This window comes from Rana temporaria, chromosome 8 (genome assembly GCF_905171775.1).
Source record: "Rana temporaria chromosome 8, aRanTem1.1, whole genome shotgun sequence".
Lineage (NCBI taxonomy): Eukaryota > Metazoa > Chordata > Amphibia > Anura > Ranidae > Rana > Rana temporaria.
The window spans coordinates 124,951,689-124,978,592 of record NC_053496.1 but is presented as its reverse complement, the minus strand read 5'-3'; the positions used below and the strand labels follow the sequence as shown (position 1 = coordinate 124,978,592).

The 26,904-nt window shown below is 40.5% G+C and overlaps 1 protein-coding gene across 3 annotated transcripts in view; it reads left to right on the top strand.

Moving 5' to 3' along the window:
- Positions 1-26,904, top strand: part of ADK (adenosine kinase) — a 223,684-nt gene that overhangs the window by 157,798 nt on the left and 38,982 nt on the right. For all 3 annotated transcript variants that reach the window (XM_040320662.1, XM_040320664.1, XM_040320663.1), the window contains exon 7: positions 20,306-20,476. In XM_040320662.1, the coding sequence (XP_040176596.1) occupies positions 20,306-20,476 (171 nt within the window). The remainder of the gene's footprint in view (positions 1-20,305; positions 20,477-26,904) is intronic.

The following is a 26,904-nucleotide window of genomic DNA, read 5'->3' as shown; positions in this document are numbered from 1 at the left end:
ATGACCTGTCCCCAAAATGGTAAACGAGTATGAATGGCCTCTGGTAAGATCGCTACATACCTGTGTCCAAACAATATGTACGATTGATACATTACAAAATCGGTTTTAAACAAGCCAAGGCCACTTAATCATCAGATAATAAAGGCAAGCTACAGATGATAAAAGCGGACTTCCAACCACAATTAGCATTTTTTAAAATGGTATGTCCTTTCATCCTGCGTTTTTATACTATATATCCGGTCACTTACTATTTTACAATCCGCCGCTGATCCGCATAGATATTCAAAAAAGATAGTTTATAAAACTATGTCCACACCGTTGTCATTTTGCTTGTGGGCATTGTGAAGCCTACAAGCACTTCCTGGAAGTCTTGGATGGGGAGTGATAATTGGACAGCTCATTGCTTCCTGGGAAATGATGACACACATTTCCCAGGAGCATTAGAGGAAGATGTCAGAATCCTAGGTTATTTCAAAGGCAGATTTCGTGGGACCACATAGCAACAGGCATTTCCAGATGAGTAAAAAAAAACATTTTTATTTTTTTTTACTTTTTTAGGTCTAATGAGCACAATAATGAAAACAAATTGGGATGGAAACTCCACTTAAAGTACACCTGGGACTTTCCCTTTAAAAAAAACAGGTCTGCAGTGCCAGCTATCATGTTTTTTGTCATTAAGAGTTCCTTTAAAACATACATGTAGTAATGTTAACATAGGCTTGTCATGGGAGAAACCTCTGGTATAATTGTAGCCATTTTGCCCTGAAAAATGTTATTTGCCTGGCTATCAATCTTGAGTCACTGGTTCAGAACAAGTACGTAGATACTCTAACAGCCAGTTAGCAGAGGTGACATTCCTGAACATTCTGCTTCTGCACAGAGGTACAAATTGCTCTTCAGGTGTAACAGGGTAAGTATGATTCTCTAGGACAGTGATGGCAAACCTTGGCATCCTAGATTTTTTGAACTATATTTCCCATGATGCTCATGCACTCTGCAGTGGGGTTGAGCATCATGAGAAATGTAGTTCTAAAACATCTGGGGTGCCAAGGTTTGCCATCACTGCTCCTAGGATCTTTGAGACAGGTGACAAAATAACATCCATATTTGAACTGTCCAGGCTCTGTTTTTCTTGGGAGAAAAGCTGAAAATCCATAACCTTTTGAGATGGATTTTACTGCTTGAGGAGACTTCCACAGGTTCTGTGATCTTGCTTGGCAGAGATCTAGTTTTAACTTTAACGTTCATAGCGGTTTTACACTATTTGAGAGAACAGTGGTATGCCCTCTTGTTGCATTGCAGAGAGTGATTTATTTATTTTTGTGTGCCGCCGCAAAGCTATTGTTGTACCACAGATAGCTAGTACAACGTGTACTAACCATATGTTCATCAAATCATAATTTTGTTTGCTAGAAAATAACTCGGAACCCACAAACATTATATATGTTTTTTTTTTAGCAGACACCCTAGGGAATAAAATGGTGGTCGTTGCAACTTTTTAGCTCTCACGGTATTTGCACAACAACTTTTCAAACGTGAATTAAAAAATAACAAAACCGTAAAAGTTAGACCAATTTTTTTTTTTGTATAATATGAAAGATGATACGCCGAGTAAATGGATACCCAACATGTCGCACTTTAAAATTGCGCACACTCATGGAATGGCACCAAACTTCGGTGCTTAAAAATCTCCATAGGTGACGCTTTAATTTTTTTTTACAGGTTACCAGTTTAGAGGTAGAGGAGTGCTAGAATTGTTGCTCGCACGCGACGATACCTCATGTGTGGTTTGAATGGCGTTTACATATGTGGGTGGGACTTGCGTGTGCAGTCGCCTCTGGACGCGAGCTACTGGGGACAGGGGCGTTTTTTAATTATGTTTTATTTATTTTTTACTTTTTTTTTTTTTTTTTTTTTCCTCACTTTTCCTTTTTTTAATCACTTTTATTCCTATTACAAGGAATGTAAACATCCCTTGTAATAGGAATGGTTCATGACAGGTCCTCTTTATGGAGAGGTGTGGGGTCAATAAGACTGGAAAGCATGATTCACAATCTAATGCTTACCAGCTGCGATCGCGGCTTTGTTTACAACCACAGCCCATAACATCAGGCCCGGGCTTCTGACGTTCATAGAGATGACTGAATATTGAGGTAGTTGCGTGCTAATATGGTATGAAATGTGAAACCTGAATAACCTATAATAGTGATAACTTTTTACTGCAGCCGTCTCTAATGTGCGCCCATAGAAATCAATTTTTTTATACATATATATATATATATATATATATATATATATATATATATATATATATATATATATATATATATATATATATATATATATATAAAAGTGTGTGTGTGTATATGTGACAGCGCTGTATACGTGAAACAATTATGGTTATAAATTCTGATATTGCAATAATATGAAAAAAGTCCAAAAACATAAAATGAATGAATCCACATTGTGCAAAGAAGCAAAACAAAAACAAGCTTGTGTGATGTCTTTGGACAACCTCCATGAACAGAGTGCTCCCACCGCCTCATGCAATGCTCGTTCACCTCCTTTAACCACTTCCCAACCGCCGCACACACTTTTACGTCGACAGAATGGCATGGCTGCGCTCCATGACCGTGGGACCCGCGGACTCTATGTCTGCCGGTGTCCTGCAATCGGGGTCACAGAGGGAGATGTCGGTGTAAACACAACATCTCCCTGTCCTTCCCCTGACATGTCACTGATCGTCTGTTACCTGTCATCGGGAACAGCGATCAGTGACTTGTCACAGCAAGCCTCGCCCCCTAACCGTTAAAAGCACTTGTAGGTCACACTTGACCCTTTCAGCGCCCCCCTACAGGTTAACTTATTCACTGCCAGTGTAATTTTTACAGTCATCGGTGCATTTTTATAGCACTGACCGCTGTAAAAATGACAATGCTGTCAAGTGTGAGATGTGTCCACCATGCCGCAGTTGCGATTAAAAATCGCTGATCGGCACCATTACTAGTAAAAATTTATAAAAACGCCATAAATCTATCCCCTTCTTTGTAGACACTAACTTTAGCACAAACCGATCAATAAACACTTATTGCAAAAAAAAATTTTTTATCAAAAATATGTAGAATACGTATCGGCGTAAACTGAGGGAAACGTTGTTTTTATATATTTTTGGGGGATATTTATTGTAGCAAAAAGTAAAAAATATTGGTGTTTTTTTTCGCAATTGTCGCTGTGTTTTTGTTTAGTGCAAAAAATAAAAACTGCTGAGGTGAACAAATACGACTAATAGAAAGCTCTATTTGTGGGAAAAAAGGACGTACGTAAATTTTGTTTAGGAGCCACATCGCATGGCCGCGCAATTGTCTTGTCAGTTAAAGCGACGCAGTGCCGAATCGCAAGAAGTGGCCTGGTCTTTGGCCAGTGAAATGGTCCAGGGCCATAAGTGGTTAAACGACCCTGCAAGGGGTCAAACACGTCTTGCACCCTGTACAAACATTCCCTCCCAGGGATCATCAGAGAATCTTGGTGGCTCAAAGGATGAAAATAATCCAAAGCAGGTAGGTACTCCTTCCACTATGCTGCTTCAAACTCTAAATCCACAATGACTACCAGTAAGTTCAGCAACACATGAAAAACAATCTGGTCACCGGAAATCTCTATCCTCGTGATCTGACGCTGGCCGATTCTTTCTCTGAGTCCCCGATGGCAGGGGAGAGCCCATAGAAGCACCAGATGGTGGCAGGAGTGTGGGATGTCCCCCTCCCTTAGCCTGTAAGAATGATCAAGCGGTGGAACTGCCACCATGATCATTCTTATGGTGCACAGAATCGGTGGCTAAATGCATATTTTTGGCGAAAGAATCTTAACCTTGTGACAATTCATACCTCTCCTTATGTGCCTCATTTTGCAGAATGCCATGAACCATCCCTTGTGCCAGTACCCCACAGGACAGGTCTAGAGGATTCTATTCAAACCTGTTCACTATCCCAAATCCAAATAGGGGTATTCATTCTATTGTGGACTTCAACATATACCTTCAAATTCTAAAATTGTGCATGGAATTTGCAAGGTCGGTTATTGCCTCTCTGAGACGAGGAAAATACTTGGCATCCTTTGACATCCAAGATGCTTGTCTGCATATTCTCCATTTATCCACCTCATCAGAGCTTTCTACGCTTTTCAGTAGAGAACAACCACTTGCAGTTCGTCGTACTGCCTTTTTGGTGTATCCTTTCAGTATTTTCACAAAGGTCATGGCACCTCTTGTCTTAAGATCTCAGGGCATCCAAGCAGGTTATCTAAATGACTTTCTGATGAACAATTAATCTCCCTTCCAGCTTTCTGAAAACATCCACAGGTCGATTTCAGATGCTCCAGGCTTTCCATTGACAATTTCCAAAAGTCTGTTCTCTAGCCTCCTCCTTTCCTGGAATACTTGGTTCTGATCCTGGAAATACCTCTATCAAAGGTTTTCCTTCCAGAGAAAAAAAGGCACTCTAAATGTTATGCATGAGAGTTTAGGTCAAAGAGACCTCGTTTGGTGAGAGTCTTCATGAGCGCTCTGGACCTTTATGGTAGCCTCCTTCAAGGCTGTATCATTTGCCCAATTTCATTTGATGCCTCTCCAGCACAATATCTTATTGACCCTGGTTAAGCATGCACCTCCACCTAACCATGCTCTTGTCTAGCGAAGCAAGGAAATCTCTATAGCTTAGTGGATTTCCAGTCCTGCCTTTAAAAAAAAAATGAAGGCTTTCTTTTCTGATTATTAGAAAGTGATAACAAATGCTAGTCTTCCAAGCTGGTTAGGATAGTTCAGTCGCTCACAATCCGGGGAACATGGTTATCAGTAGAAGCCAGGCCCCCCATCAACATCTTGGAGCTCAGAGCAATATGGGAGGCTCTGCAACACCTGAGTGTCCTTTCCAAAGGAGGATGCAGTCAGGGTGCAATCAGACAATACCATGACTGTGGCCTACTTCAACTACCAAGGGGTTACTTTGTGCCATTTTAAAGTTAAAATAACATCACCTCTTCTATGTACCGCACACAAGTGCAGAGGATGGTGTGAGCAAGACCTTGCAGTTTTCACGCTGCTTACAAGTGTACTTTTTTTAAAGCAACATTTTGTAAGTAGATTGTGTGTTTTTGTTGCGTCTTTGAATGTAGCTGCCAAACAGAATTTTACTTTGATTCAATATGACCTCTATTTTATTACCCTATTAACATGTATGAGATTCATTAACCTGCAAATTTGGTGGCCTTATTTGCCAGGTTTGTTTTGCTAATAAAATGTGGTCTGGAATCCTGTGATTGCAAAGTTCTTTTTTTTTTTTTTCGCGATTTAATAAAAATGGTTTTCATGACGTTATCCAGAAGGCTAAAAACTAAAACAAAAAAAGCACAAAATACGTATTTTTTCCCCCCCCCATCTAATGTCATTCAATAAAATTACTTTCTAATAGGTAAATTAAAGGTGAAACCTTCAGGGCCAGCAGAACGCAATTACTGTTGGTGGCTAAAGCCGCTGGCTGTAATTATATGTTAAAAGTTGCAGCATTTATTGATCATTTTAATAATTTAACGTCTCCCTTCTTTGCAGACTATATACGGATTCTAATTTAGTTCAGAGGTCTTTATTTAATAAGTGGTTTATTTTTGTTTTGGTCTGTTCTGCCAACTTGTTGCCCTTACTGTGGCTAGCTCAGCATATCTTGGTAATATGATGCTCAATAAGAATAATAAAGACTTCTTTGCACTCTTCTCGGCTGACTTCCAGAACCTGCTTGGCTCAACAAGCTTCCTTTTGATCTTGGTGTAGACTCGAGCACATTTAACCGCACCACCCCAATTCCAAACTACCTATTAACTAATTTTCTCCCCAAAAGACACAGATTTTTTTGTTCCCATTTCCTAAGTACCGTACATCTAGCCAGCTGCTCTACAAGTGCAAAGTTTAAAAATAAAAATAAACAGTAACTATATGAATATTGTAAAAATAAGCACTTTCCTTCATACTGAAAATGTGTGTTTTTATATCTTAAACTTTTTTTAACTTTTAATATGTTGCCTTTAAGTTACCTTAAAGTGCTTATTGCTTACCTATAACTACTAAAGTGAATAGCTTCAGGTGATGCCAGGGAATGCACAGATCAAACAAATCCTCCATACAGTGGGTATAGAAAAGAATCGCCCTATTAAAAGAACCACATTTTGTTGATTTGTAGTCTAAAATTAAGACACTTTTTTTTGTTTTATTCAGCTGTATTTACTGCAACTTTGAACATTTGAAACATGCAACACCAACATGTCGGGAAATGTGTTTATTCAAAGACAGAATCGCTGAGTTGGAAAAAAAATTTAAAGCGGAACGAGAATGCTCGTAATCCCAAGTACTCGCATATCAAAGCGAATTTCCCCATTGAAGTCAATGGAAACAAAAATGTAATTGTTCCGCAATTACGTCAATGGCATGCAATACCGCATGCGGCCAGAGGTGGGGTGGGCGCCTCGGAAAGGCCCGAGGACACCTCGGCAAACCTCATAAAGACTAATTTTCCGAGCTGTCTTTGGGCCTTTCCGTGCAATTCCGAACTGTGCCGTTCGGCTCTGCTCGGCTCCAGCCCCCCCACCTCAGGCTTAACGCGGTACTGCACACTGCTTTGGTCTGAATCGTGCTTGTTTTACGAGACAACACTCGCAAACAGAGTTAACATTTTTAAAAATACAGTGCTCGTATTGGGAAACGCTTGTTAACCTTGTTACTCGCAATCCGAGGTTCCACTGTACTTGTAAACTCAATCGGGTGTAGCTAATCGCCTTCTCAGCATGAAAATAACTTTCCTGGAGCATTTCAGTACATGGTAATGCAACTGAGCAAACAATCAAATATGGGTGCAAGTCATGGTCAAAATATCTCCGGGATAAAGTTGTAGACAAGGTGCAAGTCAGGCGATGGGGAAAAAAAAAAATTCTAATAAAAGGGATCACTCGATCGATGCGCCGCCATAGTGAAGCACGGGGAAGCCGTGTTTACATACAGCTCTCCCCGTTCTTCAGCTCCGGGGAGCGATCGCGACGGGGCGGCTATAAACGTCCCGGATCGCTCCCCGAGGCTTACCGACCGACGCATGTACCGGGGGGGGGTCCCAATCGGACCCCCGACCAGCAGAGGACGTACCGGTACGTACATGTGCCTGTTCGTGCCATTCTGCTGACGTATATGTACATGAGGAGGTCGGCAAGTGGTTAAGTAAGGAATATGCTTTGTTCATTGAGGCAGAGGCGGTGATTGGATCATGGGCTGGATAGCTGTTCCATCCCTAGTAAATTGAAAACCAAAGGTATCTCCCATGGGACTTTGCAGCAATAGGAATAAAAAAAAAAAAAACTTTATAATAAACATAGAAAATGTTTATTGTACAATGGATTTAAATATCTTGTCTATACAATCCATATCCTGATCTAGTAATATCTCATGCTAGCCTCACAGGGAGCAGAGATTACATACAAAATGTTATTAATTGCACATCCACCAAAATCTACCAACGCATTTCAGCTAAGTATAGTCTTCTTCGGGGTACAATGAGGTAAAAGGAGTCCTAGATGGGTAGAGAAAGCATAACAGCAAGTACATAAATTCCACTGAATTACATTGGTTACTGTTGTCTGTACTCCAGTGGAATTTATATACTCGCTATTATGCTTTCTCTGCCTATCTAAGATTGCTCCCATCTCATTGTCCCTGAAGAAGACTATACTTAGTCGAAACACGTTGGGAGATTTTGGTGGTTGTGCAATTAATAACATTTTGTATGTTTTCTCTGCTCCCTGCGAGGCAAGCATGAGTTGGTAATTATTACTATATCAGGATATGGATTGTGTAGACCAGATTTTTCGACTCATTGTACAATAAAAATTAAAATAAAGTTATAAAAAAAAAAACTTGCGTTGGTTGCTGTTCACTGAAGAACGAACATGTCATGTCCATTTGTGTTGTATGTGCTGTTTTCTCTGACTAACTACATTTATTTTGGTTTCAGCCCTGGCTGTAATATCTAAGGGTCTTGTAATCAAACACGGGTTTTGTAATGTGAAACGGTATGCTGTGCTGCTTTGTTTTGTCTTAATATTTTTGCAGCCTCAAGCCATGGAAGGAACTTGGTTTGTTTAGGCAATGGTTCCTAATGAAACATTGCCCATGTTGTCCACGTGGCATAGACAATGTTTTGGCTGGTTAACCTGGGACACCTCCAATTGCTCCCATAGGTTTGCAGGTTTAATTAGAATTTGAAAAATGTTACTCTACTTGCATTGGCTTTATTTTTTTTATTTTTTTAACTTTGTTCATAAAGGAAAATAAATGATGGTAGAGAAATTTTACAGCTACTACATGAGGCTATACCTTCTATACTTTAAAAAATTAATTTCATAGCGGTTTTTGATATGTTCTTTTACTCATTTACAAGCTTATTGGTCGTTAGTTTGCTAGTCTAAAAAAAAAAATGACTTCACTACGTTCTTATGTAAACCTGCCTCTTTCATCACTCTGACACTCAATAAAACAAGTCTCAGAAGAAAAGCTCTTTTCATTGAAAAAGCCAGTTAGATGCTCGGCTTTGAATGCCTAGTTTGAAGGTGCCCTAAATATAAGCTGTTACCCTTGGCTTACACTGTAACACTGGGATTCTCCGACTCAGCTGTTTTTAGGCTGTAAGCTTGCTAACAAGGAAGACTTTGTCTCAAACACAGTAGTTACAATTATGAGTCAAGTACGATACTTAACGCTTTCAGGTTTGGTCTGTTTTCCAGCTAAGCTAATATATGTACAGTGCTTAGAAAAAGTATTCATATCCCTTGAAATTTTCCACATTTTGTCATGTTACAACCAAGAAAGTAAATGTATTTATTTGGGATTTTATGTGATAGACCAACACAAAGTGGCATACAATTGTGAAGTGTAAGGAAAATGATAAATGGTTTTCAATTATTTTTTATTTTTTTTAATACAAATGTGTGAAAATTGACGTGCATTTGTATTCATTCTCCCTCAGTCAATACTTTGTTGAATAACCACTTTTCGCTGCAGTAGCAAGTATTTTTGGGTATGTCTCTACCAGCTTTGCACATCTAGTGACATTTTTGCCCATTCTTCTTTGCAAAATAGCTCAAGCTCTGTCAGATTGGATGGAGAGCATCTGAACAGCAATTTTCAAGTCTTGCCACAGATTCTTAATTGTAATTGACTGGGCCATTCAAACACGTGAATTTTCTTTTGATCTAAACCAGGGGTTTCCAAACTTTTCAAACAAGTGGCCACTTTATTGTCCTCCAGACCTTAGGAGGGCCGGATTGTGGCCAGCAGGGGCAGAAAATGTCCCGGGCCCAGCACCGGTGAGAATAAATGTGGCCTCAGGGTTGGTGGTCAGTAGGAGGAGGAGTAGGGCCCCTATTAGTAGGAGGAATAGTATCCCATCATTGATATCAGTAAAAGAAATAGCGCCCCCTTGTTGGTGTCAGTGGAAGAAATAGTGCCTTGTATCAGTGGGAGGAATAGTGCCCCAAGGGCCACATAAAGGCTAGCAAAGGGCCACATCTGGCCCCCGGGCCGCAGTTTGGAGACTCCTGATCCTAAACCATTCCATTGTAGCTCTGGCTGTATGTTTTGGATAGTTGTCCTGCTGAAAGGTGACCCTCTGCCTAAGTCAAGTCTTTTGCAGACTCGAACAGGTTTTCTTCTAAGGCCCCGTACACACGACCGGATCGTGTGTCATGTGTAGGCCCGAGCGGATAATTGTCCCGCGGATCGGACAGTTTCCAGCGGATAAAAATTTCTTGGCATGCTAAGAAATCTGTCCGCTGGAAATCTGTCCGCTGGAAACCTGTCCGTCGGACGTATTCGGTCGTCTGTACAGACTCACCGGACACGTCCGACCGACCGCCATCCCTCGCACGCGTCGTACTGATTCAACGCATGCGTGGAAGCTTTGAACTTCCAGGGCCGCCCACGGCGACGGCGCGGCCACGCCCCGCGTCTTGTTTACGCGCGGATTTTTGTCTGATGGTGTGTACAACCATCAGACAGAAATCCGGCAGCGGTCGCAGCGGATCTTTCCGCTGAAAACTGTCCGGCGGACCGTTTTCAGGGGATCGATACGGTTGTCTGTACGGGGCCTAAGATTTCCCAGTATTTGGCTCCATCCATCTTCCTATCATCTCTGACCAGCTTCCCTGTTCCTGCTGAAGAAAAGCATCCCCACAACATGATGCTGCCACTACCATGTTTCACGGTGGGGATAGTGTGTTCATGGTGATGTGCAGTGTTAATATTCCACCACACATAGCGTTTTGCTTTTAGGCCAAAAAGTTAATTTTTGGTCTCCTCTGACCAGAGCACCACCTTCATGTTTGCTGTGTTCCCCACGTGGCTTCTTGTAAACTTTAAATAGGACTTTTTATGGCTTTCTATAACCATTGCTTTCTTCTTGCCACTTCCATAAAGGCCAGATTTGTGGAGTGCACGACTAATGGTTGTCCAGTAGACAGATTCTCCCACTTGAGCTGTGGATCTCTGCAGCTCCTCCAGTGTTACCACAGGCCTCTTGGCTACTTCTCTGATGGATTGCTTGCCTGGCCTGTCAGTGTAGGTGGACGACCATATCGTTGTAGGTTTGCATTTGTGCCACACTTTCCATTTTCACATGATGGATTAAACAGTGAGATGTTCAACGTTTGGGATTTTTTTTTTTTTTTTTTTTACCCTAACCCTGCTTTAAACTTTTTCACAACTTTTTCCCTGACCTGTCTGGTGTGTTCCTTGGCCTTCATGACACTGTTCATTAAGGTTCTTTTAAGAAACCTCTGAAGGCTTCACAGAACAGCTGTATCTATACTAAGATTAAATTGCACACAGGTTGACTCTATTTACTAATTGGATGACTTCTAAAGGCAATTGGTTCCATTAGATTTAAGTTGGTATCAGAGTAAAGGGGGCTGCATACAAATGCACGCCACACTTTTTAGATATTTGTAAAAATGTTGAAAACCCATTTCATTTTCCTTCCGGGTCACAATTATGTGCCACTTTGTCACATAAAATCTATCACATAAAATCCCATTAAAATATATTTATATTTTTGGCTGTAACATGACAAATATTGGAAAATTTAAAGGGGTATGAATACCTGTTCAAGGCACTGTAGCTGTATCAACTATACACACTTCATCACGTGTATAAGATTCACTCTGTTTACCATTGATCATCCTGCTGGCCTTATCAGAAGTGTCTGTAACATGAATAAATTGAGGCAAAAACTTTGTATGTAACCGATTTCCATTTTTAATTTCCTGTCTTCGCTGATCCTCCCTCTTTTCTGCTGACTACAGAACAGGTCCAGATAAGACCGAGTTACTGGAGTCAGGCTGCACAGGCTCAGTTTGGTGTGTATTGCTTCATTTAAATTTTTTTTTTTGGAAGAGTGCATGTGATCAGCACAGAGCCAATCTGCACTGCCTAAACAGAGGCCAGGGGTCCTGGATCCTGATAGGACAGCTTGGTGCAGTATGAAAACTCCTCCTACAAGCTTTAACCAGGAACTGATGTCACAAGACTGCTATATACTGCTAATCAGAAGTTATTTTTCTGTTTATATTCACTAAAATTATTCCTTTAGTGTTTCCAGATTTTTGCATCCTGGAAATAAAATCTCTATAATTTTATGTACACAGCTACATTGAACAGTACACAATCATTTTTGTGACATGTTATTAACCCTTTAATGGCCAAGTCTATTTCTGTCATTTGTTGCTTACAAGTTAAAATACATATTTTATCACTTAGAACCCCCAAATAAATAAAAAATATATATATATTTAATTATTCAGACCTCCTTAAATTTTTCACTCTTTGTTTAAGTTAATTTTTTTCCTCAATGTACACACTGCACCCCATATTGACAGAAAAACACAGACTTGAAATATCACATAGGTCTTAACTATTCAGACCCTTTGCTGTGACACTCATATATTTAACTCAGGTGCTGTCCATTTCTTCTGATCATCCTTGAGGCTGGGTTCACACTTGTCCGACAATTGGTCCTACATTGGGAGCCTCATGTAGCATGACGTGTGAAAATCAATGTTTCATCCTACTTTGCTCTGCTACATTGGTCCTACATTTATCCTACATTGGTCCTACATCCATCCTACTTTCATAAACAGGATACTACTTTGGTCCGACTTCAATGATATTCAATGGGCCTGAAGTAGGATCAATGTAGGACCAAAAGTAGTACAGGCATTTTCAAAGTCGGACCGACTTGTGTAGGACCAGTTAAGACGCTCTCATAGGGAAACATTGAACACAGAGCAAAGTAGGATGAAAGTAGTGTAGTAGTGTGAACCCAGCCTGAGATGGTTCTACGCCTTCATTTGAGTCCAGCTGTGTTTGATTATACTGATTGGACTTGATTAGGAAAGCCACACACCTGTCTATATAAGACCTGACTGCTCACAGTGCATGTCAGAGCAAATGAGAATCATAAGGTCAAAAGAACTGCCTGAAGTGCTCAGACAGAATTGTGGCAAGGCACAGATCTGGCCAAGGTTCCAAAAAATTTTTGCTGCACTTAAGGTTCCTAAGAGCATGGTGGCTTCCATAATCCTTAAATGGAAGACGTTTGGGATGACCAGAACCCTTCCTAGAGCTGGCAGTCTGGCCAAACTGAGCTATCTGGGGAGAAGAGCCTTGGTGAGAGAGGTAAAGAAGAAGCCAAAGATCACTGTGGCTGATCTCCAGAGATGCAGTTCGGGAAATGGGAGAAATTTGTAGATAGTCAACCATCACTGCAGCCCTCCACCAGTCGAGGCTTTATGGCAGAGTGGCCTCTCCTCAGTACAAGACACATGAAAGCCTGCATGGAGTTGGCTAAAAAAAAACACCTGAAGCACTCCAAGATGGTGATAAATAAGATTCTCTGGTTTGATGAGACCAAGATAGAACTTTTTGGCCTAATTCTAATCGGTATGTGTAGAGAAAACCAAGGATGGTATTGGATTTGGTCACAGCGGTTTCTATAGCAGCAGACATTTTCTGCTTCATATCTTAACCATTTTAATACATTTTAGTGCTTTTCAAAATATTAGGAGAAGTCTAATCCCATCTCAACTTAAACTAGGTCACTAGGGGCGCGTGCGCGCCGCCGGAGGCGCGTGCGCCCCCCGCTCGTCCGTGACTCCCGTGCGGGTGCCCGGCGGGCGCGATCGCCGCCGGGCACCCGCGATTGCTCGTTACAGAGCGGGGACCGGGAGCTGTGTGTAAACACACAGCTCCCGATCCTGTCGGGGAGAGAAAAGCTGATCTTCTGTTCATGCATGCATGCATGCATGTCTGACCGGTGCTTATATCGAAAACAGTAATCATTGCCGTAAAAAAAAAAAAAGTTATATACCTCTTTAAATAGAGCTTGTGTATTATCCTCAGTCTTTTCTGCATCCTTAGTATCCTTTATTTCCGGATTTGCGGTGCGCGTTCATTATAGCCACGTCACGGCTTGGCGGCATTGCGCATGCGCAGAGCCTTTTTTTTCAGCATAAGACGCTTTCCTGTAGTCCTATGGAGGGAGCGAGCACGACACTACACACCAGGCTGAGCGGCTCGCATAGCAGTGTGTAGTTACACACAGCTAAACAGGAAGTCAGGTTTTCTATCAATAAATTATGACATTTGCAAGCGAACGCAAAGTATGAGGTTGGTGAATGAGCACTGCATTAGGGTAAAGGAAGCTGGTTAGGGGAAATAAAATTACTTTTACAACCCCTTTAAAGCAAAATGAAGTGTAATGCTGTCTAGAAAAAGGCCCCATTCACATTTATTCTCTTAAAACTCTATTGGCATAAGAACAAGATGTTTTCACAAATTGGTTGGTTGTTTACTTATCTTATCACACCCCTCACCCTGTAAACGTTTCTCTAAACTTCAGTTCTCTGTTAGTAATTTGTCAATTTTTTGTGTTCCTAATCTACACTTCAACTTTGCAGCCCCTGCTTTCTGCATATATACCCTTCTTGCCTCCACCTCTCTTCCATGTGTTTTGAGGCCAGTTAACCCAGATGCCTTTGCAGCCATTTTATTGGCCTGGAAAAAGAATTCTTTTGCGTCCGCGTCTCAACTGCAGGGTCTGTACACTGTTAAAATAACATCACACCTCTGGTATTATCCCTGCACTCAATATCAGAAAATAAGCTTTTGGCAGCAAAACTCTTCTTGTAGGGAATAGCTTAATTCATGCACAGGAACTGAGGGATTATATGGATGTTTTACAGTTCCCTTGTAACACTGACAAGTCCCATAAATGCTTAATGGAAAAACAGACCTGCAACAGAACCTGCTCAGATCATATTAAGTTGTGGCTTTCAGCTCGTAGGAATAGGCCTGTGTACTCTGATCTCATGCAGTTCTCAGTTTAGGGATCTGATTACTTATTTTATAACTACGAACAAACACTTTGGACATTTTGTTTTCATTTCATATTCTGCAACATTCTTTCATACATGGTTTATGATGTTTTACTTTAGATTGCTATTCAGATAAGGCTATGATTTTGCGATTGTGCAAATTAAGGGCTACACCAGATGCAGTGCAATGGGTTTTTAAAAGTCCATATGAACAAATGTGCGATAAACATGAATTTATTTAAATAAGCTTAGCTTTTACCAGTGCAGTGCTATCATGTGCTTTTAACCACTTAAGGACCCCTTCACGCCGATATACGTTGGCAGAGTGGCACACAAGGCCCAGCCGTGCTCGAGACCCGGTCCGAAACCCTGGGAACCCGCAGACCCAATCGTCGCTGGTGTCCCGTGATCGGTCACCGGAGCTGAAGAACGGGGAGAGGTGTGTGTGTGTGTGTGTGTGTGTGTGTGTGTGTGTGTAAACACGCCTTCCCTGTTCTTCATTGTGGCAATGTCAGTGATCGTCTGTCTTTCCCTATATCAGGGAACAATCACTGACATCACACGTCCAGCCCTGCCCCCCTACAGTTAGAAACACATATGAGGTCACACTTGACTCTTTCAGCGCCCCCCTAGTGGTTAACTCCTAAACTGCAATTGTCATTTTCACAGTAATCTGTGCATTTTTAAAAACCTTTTTTCGCTGTGAAAATGGTCCCAAAAATTGTCCGATGTGTCTGCCATAATGTCGCAGTCACAAAAAAAATCGCTGATCGCCGCCATTAGTAGTAAAAAAAATATATTAATAAAAATGCCATAAAACGATCCCCTATTTTGTAAACGCTATACATTTTGCGCAAACGAATTGATAAACTCCTATTGCGATTTTTTTCCTCCCCTCCAAAAATAGGTAAAACTAAACTGAGGGAAATTTTTTATTTATTTTTTATCTTTTTGGGGGATATTTATTATAGCAAAATTTAAAAAATATAGAATTTTTTTCAAAATTGTCGCTCTATTTTTGTTTATAGCGCAACAAAATAACAACCACAGAGGTGATCAAATACCACCAAAAGAAAGCTCTATTTGTGGGAAAAAAAGGTCGTCAATTTTGTTTGGGAGCCACGTCGCACAACCGCGCAATTGTCCGTTAAAGCGACGCAGTACCGAATCGCAAAAAGGGGCAAGGTCCTTAACCTGCATAATGGTCTTAAGTGGTTAAAATAAGTGTAGCATTCAGCATTCTTTATGCACATTAAAAACATACCAGAACACAAATGCATGTAAATGCAACTCGATGAAAAATAAAGATGCCTACAAAAATGCAACACCAACATATTGCAAATACATGCAGAAACACTGATTGTGGTGTAAACGAGCACTAAGGCATTTTATCACATTTTAATTGGCAGTTTATCTTTATCTACACTGTGTGTTAATAATTTTGTATATCCTAGCTTAAAGCGGAGGTCTGGTAAAAAAAAAAAAAAAAAATTATAAGTCAGCAGCTGCTAACACTGTAGCTGCTGACTTTTTTAATAATGACACTTGCCTGTCCTTGTCGCCAGTGATGTCGGCCCCCGCTGAGGCCGATCCTCGATCCTGGCAGCAACAGGCACCGCCATCCACAGTAAGGGAAACAGGCAGTGAAGCCGCGCGCCTTCACTGCCCGTTTCCTACTGCACATGCGCGAGCAGCATGGCGCTTTGTGAATGGGCCGGCTGCTTTCTGGGATACACACAGTTCCCAGAATGCAGCGCGCCCCATTCACAAGAAGAATCCACCGCGGAGTATGAAGAGGAAGATTCGGGACTTCCGAATAGCAACAGCTATTTCGGGTAAGTAAAACTTTTTTTTTTTTTGGAGGAAGTTTTTTTTTTCAGGGTGGAACTCCACTTTAAGGCCTCATGCACACTCAAGGTTTGGTCATGTCTACTAGATGCCTTTCCTACTGGCAGAAGCGTTTTAGCAGAAAAAAAAATTGACATTTGTAAACAAAATTTAGGCGCGTCAAGCTCTTGGGTGTTCATTTAATTGTGGCCTTTAAAAATTAACGCTCATGTGGTAGATGCGCGTCCAACATTTTTTTTGCCAAAACAATGCTGCTCTTGGATACTCTGGCAGTGTGTTTTGTTTTTGATAGTTTTTTTTTTTCTACCTCGAATTGCCTCTGCCTATATTCATCGACACATAGGCCATCATGCAGGGACATTGAGAGGCAGACAAAAAAAACTGCCTAGGCTTACTATGGGGCATTTGTTGTCAGCTGTCCTTCCTCTCCAATGAAGCCGACGCTGGGAAAGACGTTCATGTGACTGGACTTGGAGTGCCCAGTGAATAGTAAGTATAGACCTCTTTCCTGTACAGGCTAGTTAGTATAGGGCTTAGAATTGGGTTGAGAGCAGGTTTAAGTTGAGATGGGATTAGACTTCTCCTTTAAATATTTTGAAAAGCACTAAAACTTAATAAAATGGTTAAGATATGAAGCAGAAAATGTCTGCTGCTATAGAAACCGCTGTGACCAAATCCAATACCATCCTTGGCATTAATATCTCAAATTAGTGTGGCGATCTGGAAAGAAATGCTCTACCTTGGTGAGGTCAGAGTGTTCTCGGTAAAGGCTGAATGTTATATTGTCTTGAACAAAAGTGCTTTCGTCTAGCAGAGTTACAGTATTTTAGTTAACCTGTGCTTATTAAAGTGTTTGTTTTTTTTTCTCTTCTTTTTAATATATAAATGGGATGTCAATAACAGGGCTTGCATACACTGGCTTTTTTTCCTCCTCTTCTGAGCTTTCTTTTTACCCAGTTGCACTACCAGACTCCCTGTGCCTCTAGAGTCTGGCAAGGATGCTCCTGTTTGAAACTACAATGAAACGTGCAAGTGTTCACTGCGTCGCACACTCAAACAGCGCCAGAAGAACAGAGCCAAAGCCGCACCTCCCCTCCTCAATAGCAGTGATTGACAACAGCTCCCAAGCCATCAATCACCACTGTGGAGGAGAGGTGTGACTTTGTCTCTGTGTCCATCTCTTGCTGTGTGTGTGCGGCATTGTGAACGGCTGCACGTAACCTTGCCAGGAGCATGCGCGTATAGAAGGCTCCTTCTGGACTTTGTCCTGGCATGTACAGGGCTCACTAAAATAGGAGCCTGGCAGCGCAGCCTGTAGAGTGTTTTAAAAGTAAGCTTGGAGAAGAGGATAAAAAACACCATGTGCATGTAACTTCTGTTAGCATCTCATTAAAAAAATGACCCAAAGCTTGGCTTAGCCTGGGCTTTCAATGCAACCTAGACCCATTGCGACCTAGCCTGCAATCATTCTAAAAAGAACATTTTTGTATTTAATTGGCTGAATAAATAGTGATGACAGCCATGTTTAAATACCATACCTCCTGTAAATATTCGTTTAACTTGTTATATAAATTTATCTGCATTCCCTGCCGCAGGTTTCAGCATTGATATTTGGCCAGTGAAAGTGAGAAGGTTATGATATAAAAAGGCCTACCTCCAGTGCTGTCACAATTTTTCACAGCAAAGTAATATTTTCATGGCTTCTGGTTTCCATGAAATCTGTCACCTCTGTGAAAAATATACAGCCTTAATCATCAGATAATATCCCCCTTGGGGCTGTAAAGATCATTTCTGAGCTCCATTTTCTGCTCATTCATACACTTCCATATACAGCCACATAACCATATCTAGAAGGAAAGCATGATTCTGCCTCTGCACTTTTCATATGTATAGTGTATATGATCCGTTTTACAGCCCATTGTCATTTACTTGTTTTATTCTGCTCTTCATCTTAGCTGGCTTCTAAACATACATTGGTATATGTGTGTATTTGATTAGAAATAATTTGATCACTATGGTTTACTATTTTAAAGAAATACATAGTGTTTACATTTTTAGTCTATATAAAAAAAATATATATTGTCAGGTAAATTTGAAATATTCTATATGAATTTTTCATATTTACATTTTCAGGTAGCTAGTGGATTTTCAGGCTTACTTTTACCAAGCTCCATAATTGAAGCTGAGTTTGGGGTCCAGGAAATGACTGCCCCCCCATCATAATAAAATGTGGAAAAAGTGAAACGCTGTGAATACTTTCCAAATGCAGAGTAATTGGAGAAGGCTGGAAATAATTTAAATAAAATCTGTAAATGAATAAATTTCACATTATGACTGGGCACACTTTAACCACTTATGTGTATGTATACGTGATCCTGCACTTCCGCCTACAGGGGACGAGTGAAGCAAAAACCCACCCATGGGTGTGTTACTGCAAAGCAGGGGCTAAAATCATCTCTTCCTCTAGTAAAAGTACCACACTGTGTACAGAAACACTGGCTATGCACAGTTAACTTTTATCCCCCTAGATATTTAATCCCTTCCCAGCCAGTGTCATTAGTAGAGTGACAGTGCATAGTTTTAGCACTGATCACTGTATTGGTGTCACTGGTTCCTGCAAAGTGTCAGTGTCTGCCGCAATATCGCCGTCTCATTATAAGTCGTTGATCCCCGCCGTTATTGGTATAAAAATAATCCATAAATACCTGTATATACCATACCCTCTGTAGACTCTCTAACATTTGCGTAAACCAATCAATATACGCTTATTGGGATTTTTTTTTACCAAAACATACAGCAGAGTACATATTGGCCTAAATTTATGAAGAAATTACATTTTTAAATTTGGAAAAAAATATAGATTTTTTTTTTTTTAAATTGTCAGTCTTTTTTTGTTTATAGTGCACAAAATAAAAATGCAGTGGTGATCAAATACCACCAAAGGTAAGCTCTATTTGTGGGGGAAAAAATTACATAAACTTGATTATACATTTATTGCATGACCATGCAATTGTCCGTTTAATGCAGTGTTGTATCACAAAAATTGGCCTGGTCATGAAAAGGAGGGGGTAAATCGTTCAGAGGTCAAGTGTTTAAAAATTTCACCAATGGGACACAGACCTCCCCTAAAAAAATAAAAACCCGCTATTACCCATTCCTACTGCCTACTTCCCATGCCTAGCAGCGGCACTATTGGCTCCCAAGGCAGTCAGCCAATCAGGGGAGAGGGGTGGGGCCAAGGCAGGGCTTAGTGTCTGAATCGGTAAACAGAGCTCTGACTCTGCTTAGGTGACCGCTGTAGCAAGCTGCTGGCTGAAGGGCACTCAGGGAGGGGCTAGGAGCAGCGAAGAGGGACCCGAGAAGAGGAGGATCCAGGCTGCTCTGTGCAAAACCAACTGCATAGAGCAGGTAAGTATAACATGTTTGTTTTTGAAAAGGCAGCCAATATTGGGAAATCTTTCAAGGTAACTGGAGATAACTGGTTTCTTCACCAGCAGAGAGATCATGTGTAAGATTTTAATCTCACCACATAGCCTTTGGGGCATGAGTGGTGTGCTAAAATTCCTCTGTGTGTTTTAGTCTGGTGCATTGAAACCTAACCTCCAGACAGCCTCCTCTACAAAGTACTCAAGTCTAGGGAATCTGTACTGTCTACATTTACAAACACTGATCATTTATTAATGTTCATGTGAAATCAATCAAAAACACATTGTGTTCTCTAGAACACTGCTTTTGTCCTATTATTACAAATAGGGCAGTCTGCGGAGATATGAAAGGTCTTTCCCTCTTTGGCAGGACTGCTTAGTAAAAATGTTTAGTCGGTGCTTTACAAACAATCTAAATAGAGCTCTGTTGAAATGTCGGAGTTTGAATGTGCCATTCAAAAGCAGCTACTATGTTTGCCTTGTTAAAGAAAATTAAACAACTGCATGGTGGTAAAGAAAAATAAAAAAAGCTTGCTTTTTATCATTTTAACCGTGCTGCATTTATTTACATTTTTCAGGGTTTCTTCCTTACTGTCTCTCCTGAGGCCATCCTTAAAGTTGCCACACAGTCCTCTGAAAACAACAAGCTCTTCTGCATGAACCTTTCGGCACCCTTCATCAGTCAGTTCTTTAAGGAGCCCCTCATGAAAGTCATGCCTTATGTGGACATCCTTTTTGGGAATGAAACGGTGAGAAAGTTAAAATACAAACATTTTTGGAGGTTGGGTTTAATCCTTGATGCCATAAAAAAATTGGTTGCAAAGTCGGAAAGCGGATTAATAAAAACACCAGAGTAGTGAGTAGTCTTTTAATACACCATATATAATTTAATGCCAAAAAAAAAGATTTGCCGTGGGAGATCCGCTTTAAGATAGTTTTTAGGGCACACAAAAAAAGTTTTAACAATTTTTGTTAGAATAAAAGATGAGGTTGTGCTAACTGTATATAAATACCAATATCCCGTAAGTATATAATTGTTCATGCCCATGAAACTTCTCTACACAATTTTTTTAATATATAGATTCCCCAAACGTGTGTGTGTTTTACATTTGTGTGTACATGGGAGCAGAGTGGTGGCTCCAACACTACTGGGGGTCTTTGAACAAGATTTTGCTAAATTTACATGCTACAGCAGCTGGGAGTGTGTGTGTAAAATCCCCTGCTGCTGATAATGTATGCCATACATCTGTATCGGGGAAAGGGTTAAAGGCCCGTGTAAAGCACATGTTACTGCAACCCATGTTACTTGCATTGTTGTGCCATTTAATTTGAAAGTCACCCATTGCAGCACATGGTATCTTACCATAATCTTAAATCTTGCCTTAATATATAAAAATGCTGCAGGTATGATTTTAGTTCCATTGTTTTACATTAGGAAGCCCAATGGAGGGTCTGCCTGAACACGATGCATGTTAACATGGGACATAATAGCACGCTGTGATTGACCTGACTGATATGAGTTGGCCCGAAATGTTCAGTTCACCCAGAAATTATTTATTTACAAATATATGATGGTTGCTGGGATAAGTTGCCCTCTGGTTTCTTTATCCCTTTAGGATCTTTAGAGATGAGATGAGCCCATCTCGGTTCCTGCTCAGTGTTTGCATCCCACCAGTCATGTTGGAACAGTTAAGGGCCATCCCCAAACTGTTCCCACAAAGTTTGAAGTATGAAATTGTCTTGGTATGCTGACGCCTTAAGTGTTCCCTTCACTGTCATATATACTTTTTTTTTTTTTTTTTTTTTTTACTATGCAAACGTTTTAGTCAGATGTGAAAAAATGCTGTAAATTAAGAATGCTTTCAAAAGTAGAAGTGTTAATAGTTTACTTTTATCAATTAACAACATAATAAATTAACAGAAGAGAAATCAAATATTTGGTATGACTTCCCTTTGCCTTTAAAATGGCATTGGTTCTTCTAGGGACACTTGCACGCAGTTTTTAAAGGAATTCTGCAGGTAGGTTGTTTCAGACATCTTGGAAAACTAACCACAGATCTTCTGTGGCTGTAGGCACCCTCAAAATCCCCCCCCCCCATCCATGTAATCGGACATACTCAATGATGTTAAGATCAGGGCTCTATGGGGACCAAACCATCACTTCCAGAACTTCTTGTTGTTCTTTACGCTGTAGATAGTTCTTAAAGATATTGGCTGTATGGGGTGGTCGCATGCCTCCCTGATGGTATGGCATGATGGATTATATCTGCCTGTATTTTTCAGCAATAAGGACACCATTTCCTGACCAAATCACCAACGCAATTTGCAGAAATGCAGCCCCAAACTTGTAAAAAACCTCCACCATGCTTCACTGTTGCCTGCAGACACTCATTATTGTACCCCCCCTCCAGCCCTTCGGCAAACAAACTGCTTCCTGACCATACATTTCAAAATTTGATTTGTCAGTCCAGAGCACCTGCTGCCGTTTTTTTGCACCACAGTTTCTATGTTTTCGTGTGTAGTTGAGTCTCCTAGCCTTGTTTCCACATCAGAGGTATGGCTTTTTGGCTGCAAGACTAATTCTTGTCATACTTCTCTGGACAGTAGATGGGTGTACCTGGATTGCATTGGTTTCTGCCAGTTCTGTGCTGATGGCACTGTTGAATGTGGGGTCTCATCTGCTGCATTAAGATTCCTTGGCCAACCATTGTGACTACAGTGCTTTTTAAGTGGCCTGTTTCATTGTGCTTCTTCAAAAGAGCCTGAACAGCACATCTTGAAACCTTAGTCTGCTTTGAAATCTTTGCCTGGGAGATATCTTGCTGATGCCATATTGCTGTGCTCAGTCTTGCCATGGTGTATGACCTGTGACATAAAACGGTCTTCCACAACCTAGGCTTGGTAGTACAGTTCAGTCTGGTACACACCACTAGTTTGTCACCCGACATTTGGCCATGTCGCCCTTCATTCGGCCTGGGTGTACAAGGCTTCGCTGAGTTTTAAGACTCCTATATAGCTTTTTCTGTTTCAGTTAATGACTGTGTTTCAACCTACGTATGAAATTGACGATCATTACACCTGCTTGGTATAATTGGTTTATTACTGTATACACCTGGTTCTAAAGCGCCCCCCTTACACACGGGCCAAATGTCAGGTGACATTGGCCGGTTCAATAAACAGCTGACATTTGGCCCGTGTGTAAGGCAGCTGGTTCCGACAAAAGCCGGCCGGCTGGAAAACCAGCAGCTGCTCCAACCAAAGCGGTCTTTTTTTTATTTTTTATTATTCAATCTGCTGGGTTGAACAAAAAACATACCTAGTGGTGTGTACCATGCTTTAGGCTGGCCATAGACCGCAAATTTATTTCCTGCAACTAGTGTTGGCACGGGTATCCCTCCTGCGGAGCCATTGTGTTCTCCCAACAAATGGGGGAAGCCTTCCTCACCAAGAGAACGCAGTGATTATTGCTGGTACATGCTGACTCCCCATATATGGTTTGATTCTAGATTGTAAGCTCAAACGAGCAGGGCCCTCTGATCCCTCCTGTATTGATTTCTATTGTGACTGTACTGTCTTCCCTGATGTAAAGCGCTGCACAAACTGTAGGCGCTATATAAATCCTTTATAATAATAATAATAATGATTCGAACCATCTATGGCTGGCTTACGCCTACAAAATCCCTGAATTTGTGAAAGTTTTCAAAGTGTGCTCACTCCTGTATTTTGTAAATTGATAAAAATAAACCATTAAAATATACATTTTCAAAAGCATTCTTACTTTACAGCATTTCTTCACACTTGCCTAAAAAATTCACATTACAGTAAATGTGTGTGTGTGTGTGTGTGTGTGTGTGTGTGTGTGTGTGTGTTTCACGTGCTAAAATGGGGAATTGGATAGGTGAATGTGCTCCTGCTGTTCATGATGGGAACATTAGAGTCTGTCAGTCATAAGCTATAAAAGCAGAGAAGGCTTTCAAGTTCCATATAATCACCTAGTCTGCTTTTGTGTTGCTGAATCAATAATGTGTACATGTGACTATGTGAGTGAAAGTGTTCTCCCTTTGCAAATAACGAGCTAGTTAATTGTCAGACCCAAAGTGCTGCTTTTTTTTTTAGGTTTTCTAGTACAGCAGGATATGATGCTTAATAGGCTATGAAATGCCATTCTATAACTGAGGACATGAAGACCGCAGCACCTCACCTGCTCATTGAACTACTTTCATGTGCTAACAGTTACATGACAATATACCCTGAAACCCTTTAGAATGTTGCAGTACCACAAACCACCCTTTCACTGTTTGCATCACACGATTGGCTTTTTTTTTTTTTTTTTACTTTGTATTTTATTCAATTTAAATTTGCACATATATAATAATGAGAAAAACTGTTTGCATTTCCCTCCCCAGTGGAAATATACTTTACCATATTTACCTATGCCTTTCATGACCCTCCTCCCGATTGGCTTCTGATACCTACAATGTTTAAATAATCGGACAGTAATAAGTGGGTTTTGTGTCATTGTAAACTCTTGTAGGTTCGTTTTTGTAGGCTCCAAATCTTGAACATCTCCCACATCTTTTCTTAAGAATAATTATAATTGAGCTTTGCTTTTGTTTTTAGCAATGGTCTAGTGCGGTCTCTTTTTTGTTTTAAAATAAAACATTGTTTTCTTTTAAATTTGCGTCCCTTCAGTTCACATAGAATTTCAGTTGATATAAATGTTTTTTATGAAGTGTAAGCTATTGCTTTTACAATACATTTTTCCACTCCTCCATAGCAGGTCTGTGAGGCTTACTACAAAATAGCTTGTTCACTTTTCAAAAAGTTGCTTTTCCAAATTGCAGCTGAGGAATACATAGTCTGGCACGTCTCAGTCTGTTGATAAAAAATGCAGCTGCTGTAAGTTCACAAGTTCAGAACCCAGCAAGTGTGTCTGAGGTACTTAATTTTCCTTGGAAGGCACACAGTAAGTGCTAATTTTCATCGGGCAGTAATTGTAATGATTCTAGAGCTGGGTAATGAGGGAAGAATCTGTTCTCCCATAGGAGCAGAAGAATAAAGGCATTTCAGTTGCCTATTTCTAGTTAACTTCAATCACAAATCTAAGAAAATTAAACCCATTTGATAAAGTGCTGTTTTCCATGTTTTGTTAGCTTGATGTCATTATATACAGGTAGCTGAATGCATTTTAACGATTTGTGTGTTGTGTGCATGACGCAGCGCACAATAAATCAAACTAGAAATCATAAATTGGACTGCACAATCTAGAAGCCAGGAGAAACTATGTACTTCACGTGGTTGGCAACAAAAACGCTTAGTTTAAATTCTTTTAGGTGCTCTTTTTTGGCTCCTGAGGTTTACCCAGCCTTGATAATGATTTGAAGTTGAGTAACGTCTAACCTAATGCATCTCTATCTTATTAATTTCATCCAACTTAAAGTGGTTGTAAACCCACTATGATATGATCGTGCCATCCTCTGTTCTATAATGCTCCCCTGTGCGGTATGTGCAGCGCTAAATATTGAGTGAAGGGATTCAAACAATACGGTAGGTAGTACAATTCGATGAAACAATTCAAATAGAATTGGACCCAGGAGACACTCACCAGATGATATGGTGAGTGAAAAAAAGGAAAAAAAATTTTTTTACTAAAACAATGTAATAGTGTGGAAAGCCACTAGGAGGTGGTGTTCCTGTAGGAAATGTGTGCAACACACTAAAGTGGGTGATGTGACACCTGTAGGTGATAACAAATGGGGTAAACCAATCACAAAGTCCAAGGAAAAAATGTATATATATGGCAATCCGATATCGGACTGATATGTACAGTCTTTGAGAGATGGAATTGGTCGGAAATTCTTATGAAGGAAAAACAAAACGGCCGCTCAAAAAGAACTGATGTAAGATTGTCCTCTCTGGTATGCCGATCAGACGATCAGTGTAGATGGTGAAAACCTCAGCAACGATTCACAGTGATATCCAAAAAGATAAATAAATGGATACTCTTACCATAATATGTGGACATACACGTCAGCGACGGTATGTCGATCAGGCATGCACGAACTCCTAGGCAAAGATGGTGTTGATGGGAAACGTTCCAATATGTCAAACTTTATTCCCCGGGAGTAGGTAGAATCCAAGCGGCAGAAAAACAAATCTTGCAGGAGAGATTCACAAACAAATCGCCCCAGTTGAAGAGCTCTTTTGATCGAAACATGTCGGGTACATAGCCCATACGCTACCTGCTCAAGACGCCATTTTTAAATACGTGATCACTTGTACTTGTCCTTGACCTGGCTTGTACTATTTTTTACCTACTAATTTTTATATGTTTTGTATCCAGTTTTCTGTTTTATTTGCATGCCTAAATAAAAGGCTTTTTTAAAGGATTTACCGCACCATGTGAGTCACTTTTTTCTTTACGTGATTCCGTGACGGCTTCGCTCACTGCATATTTATGCTTGTGAACTTCTCCTGCAAGATTTGTTTGTGAATCTCTCCTGCAAGATTTGTTTTTCTGCCGCTTGGATTCTACCGACTCCCGGGGATTAAAGTTTGACATATTGGAACGTTTCCCATCAACACCATCTTTGCCTAGGAGTTCGTGCATGCCTGATCGACATACCGTCGCTGACGTGTATGTCCACATATTCTGGTAAGAGTATCCATTTATTTATCTTTTTGGATATCGCTGTGAAGCGTTGCTGAGGTTTTCACCATCTACACTGATCGTCTGATCGGCATACCAGAGAGGACAATCTTACATCAGTTCTTTTTGAGTGGCCGTTTTGTTTTTCCTTCATAAGAATTTCCGACCAATTCCATCTCTCAAAGACTGTACATATCAGTCCGATATCGGATTGCCATATATATACATTTTTTCCTTGGACTTTGTGATTGGTTTACCCCATTTGTTATCACCTACAGGTGTCACATCACCCACTTTAGTGTGTTGCACACATTTCCTACAGGAACACCACCTCCTAGTGGCTTTCCACACTATTACATTGTTTTAGTAAAAAAAAAATTATTTTTATTTTTTTTTTTTCCTTTTTTTCACTCACCATATCATCTGGTGAGTGTCTCCTGGGTCCAATTCTATTTGAATTGTTTCATCGAATTGTACTACCTACCGTATTGTTTGAATCTCTTCACTCAATATTTAGCGCTGCACTTT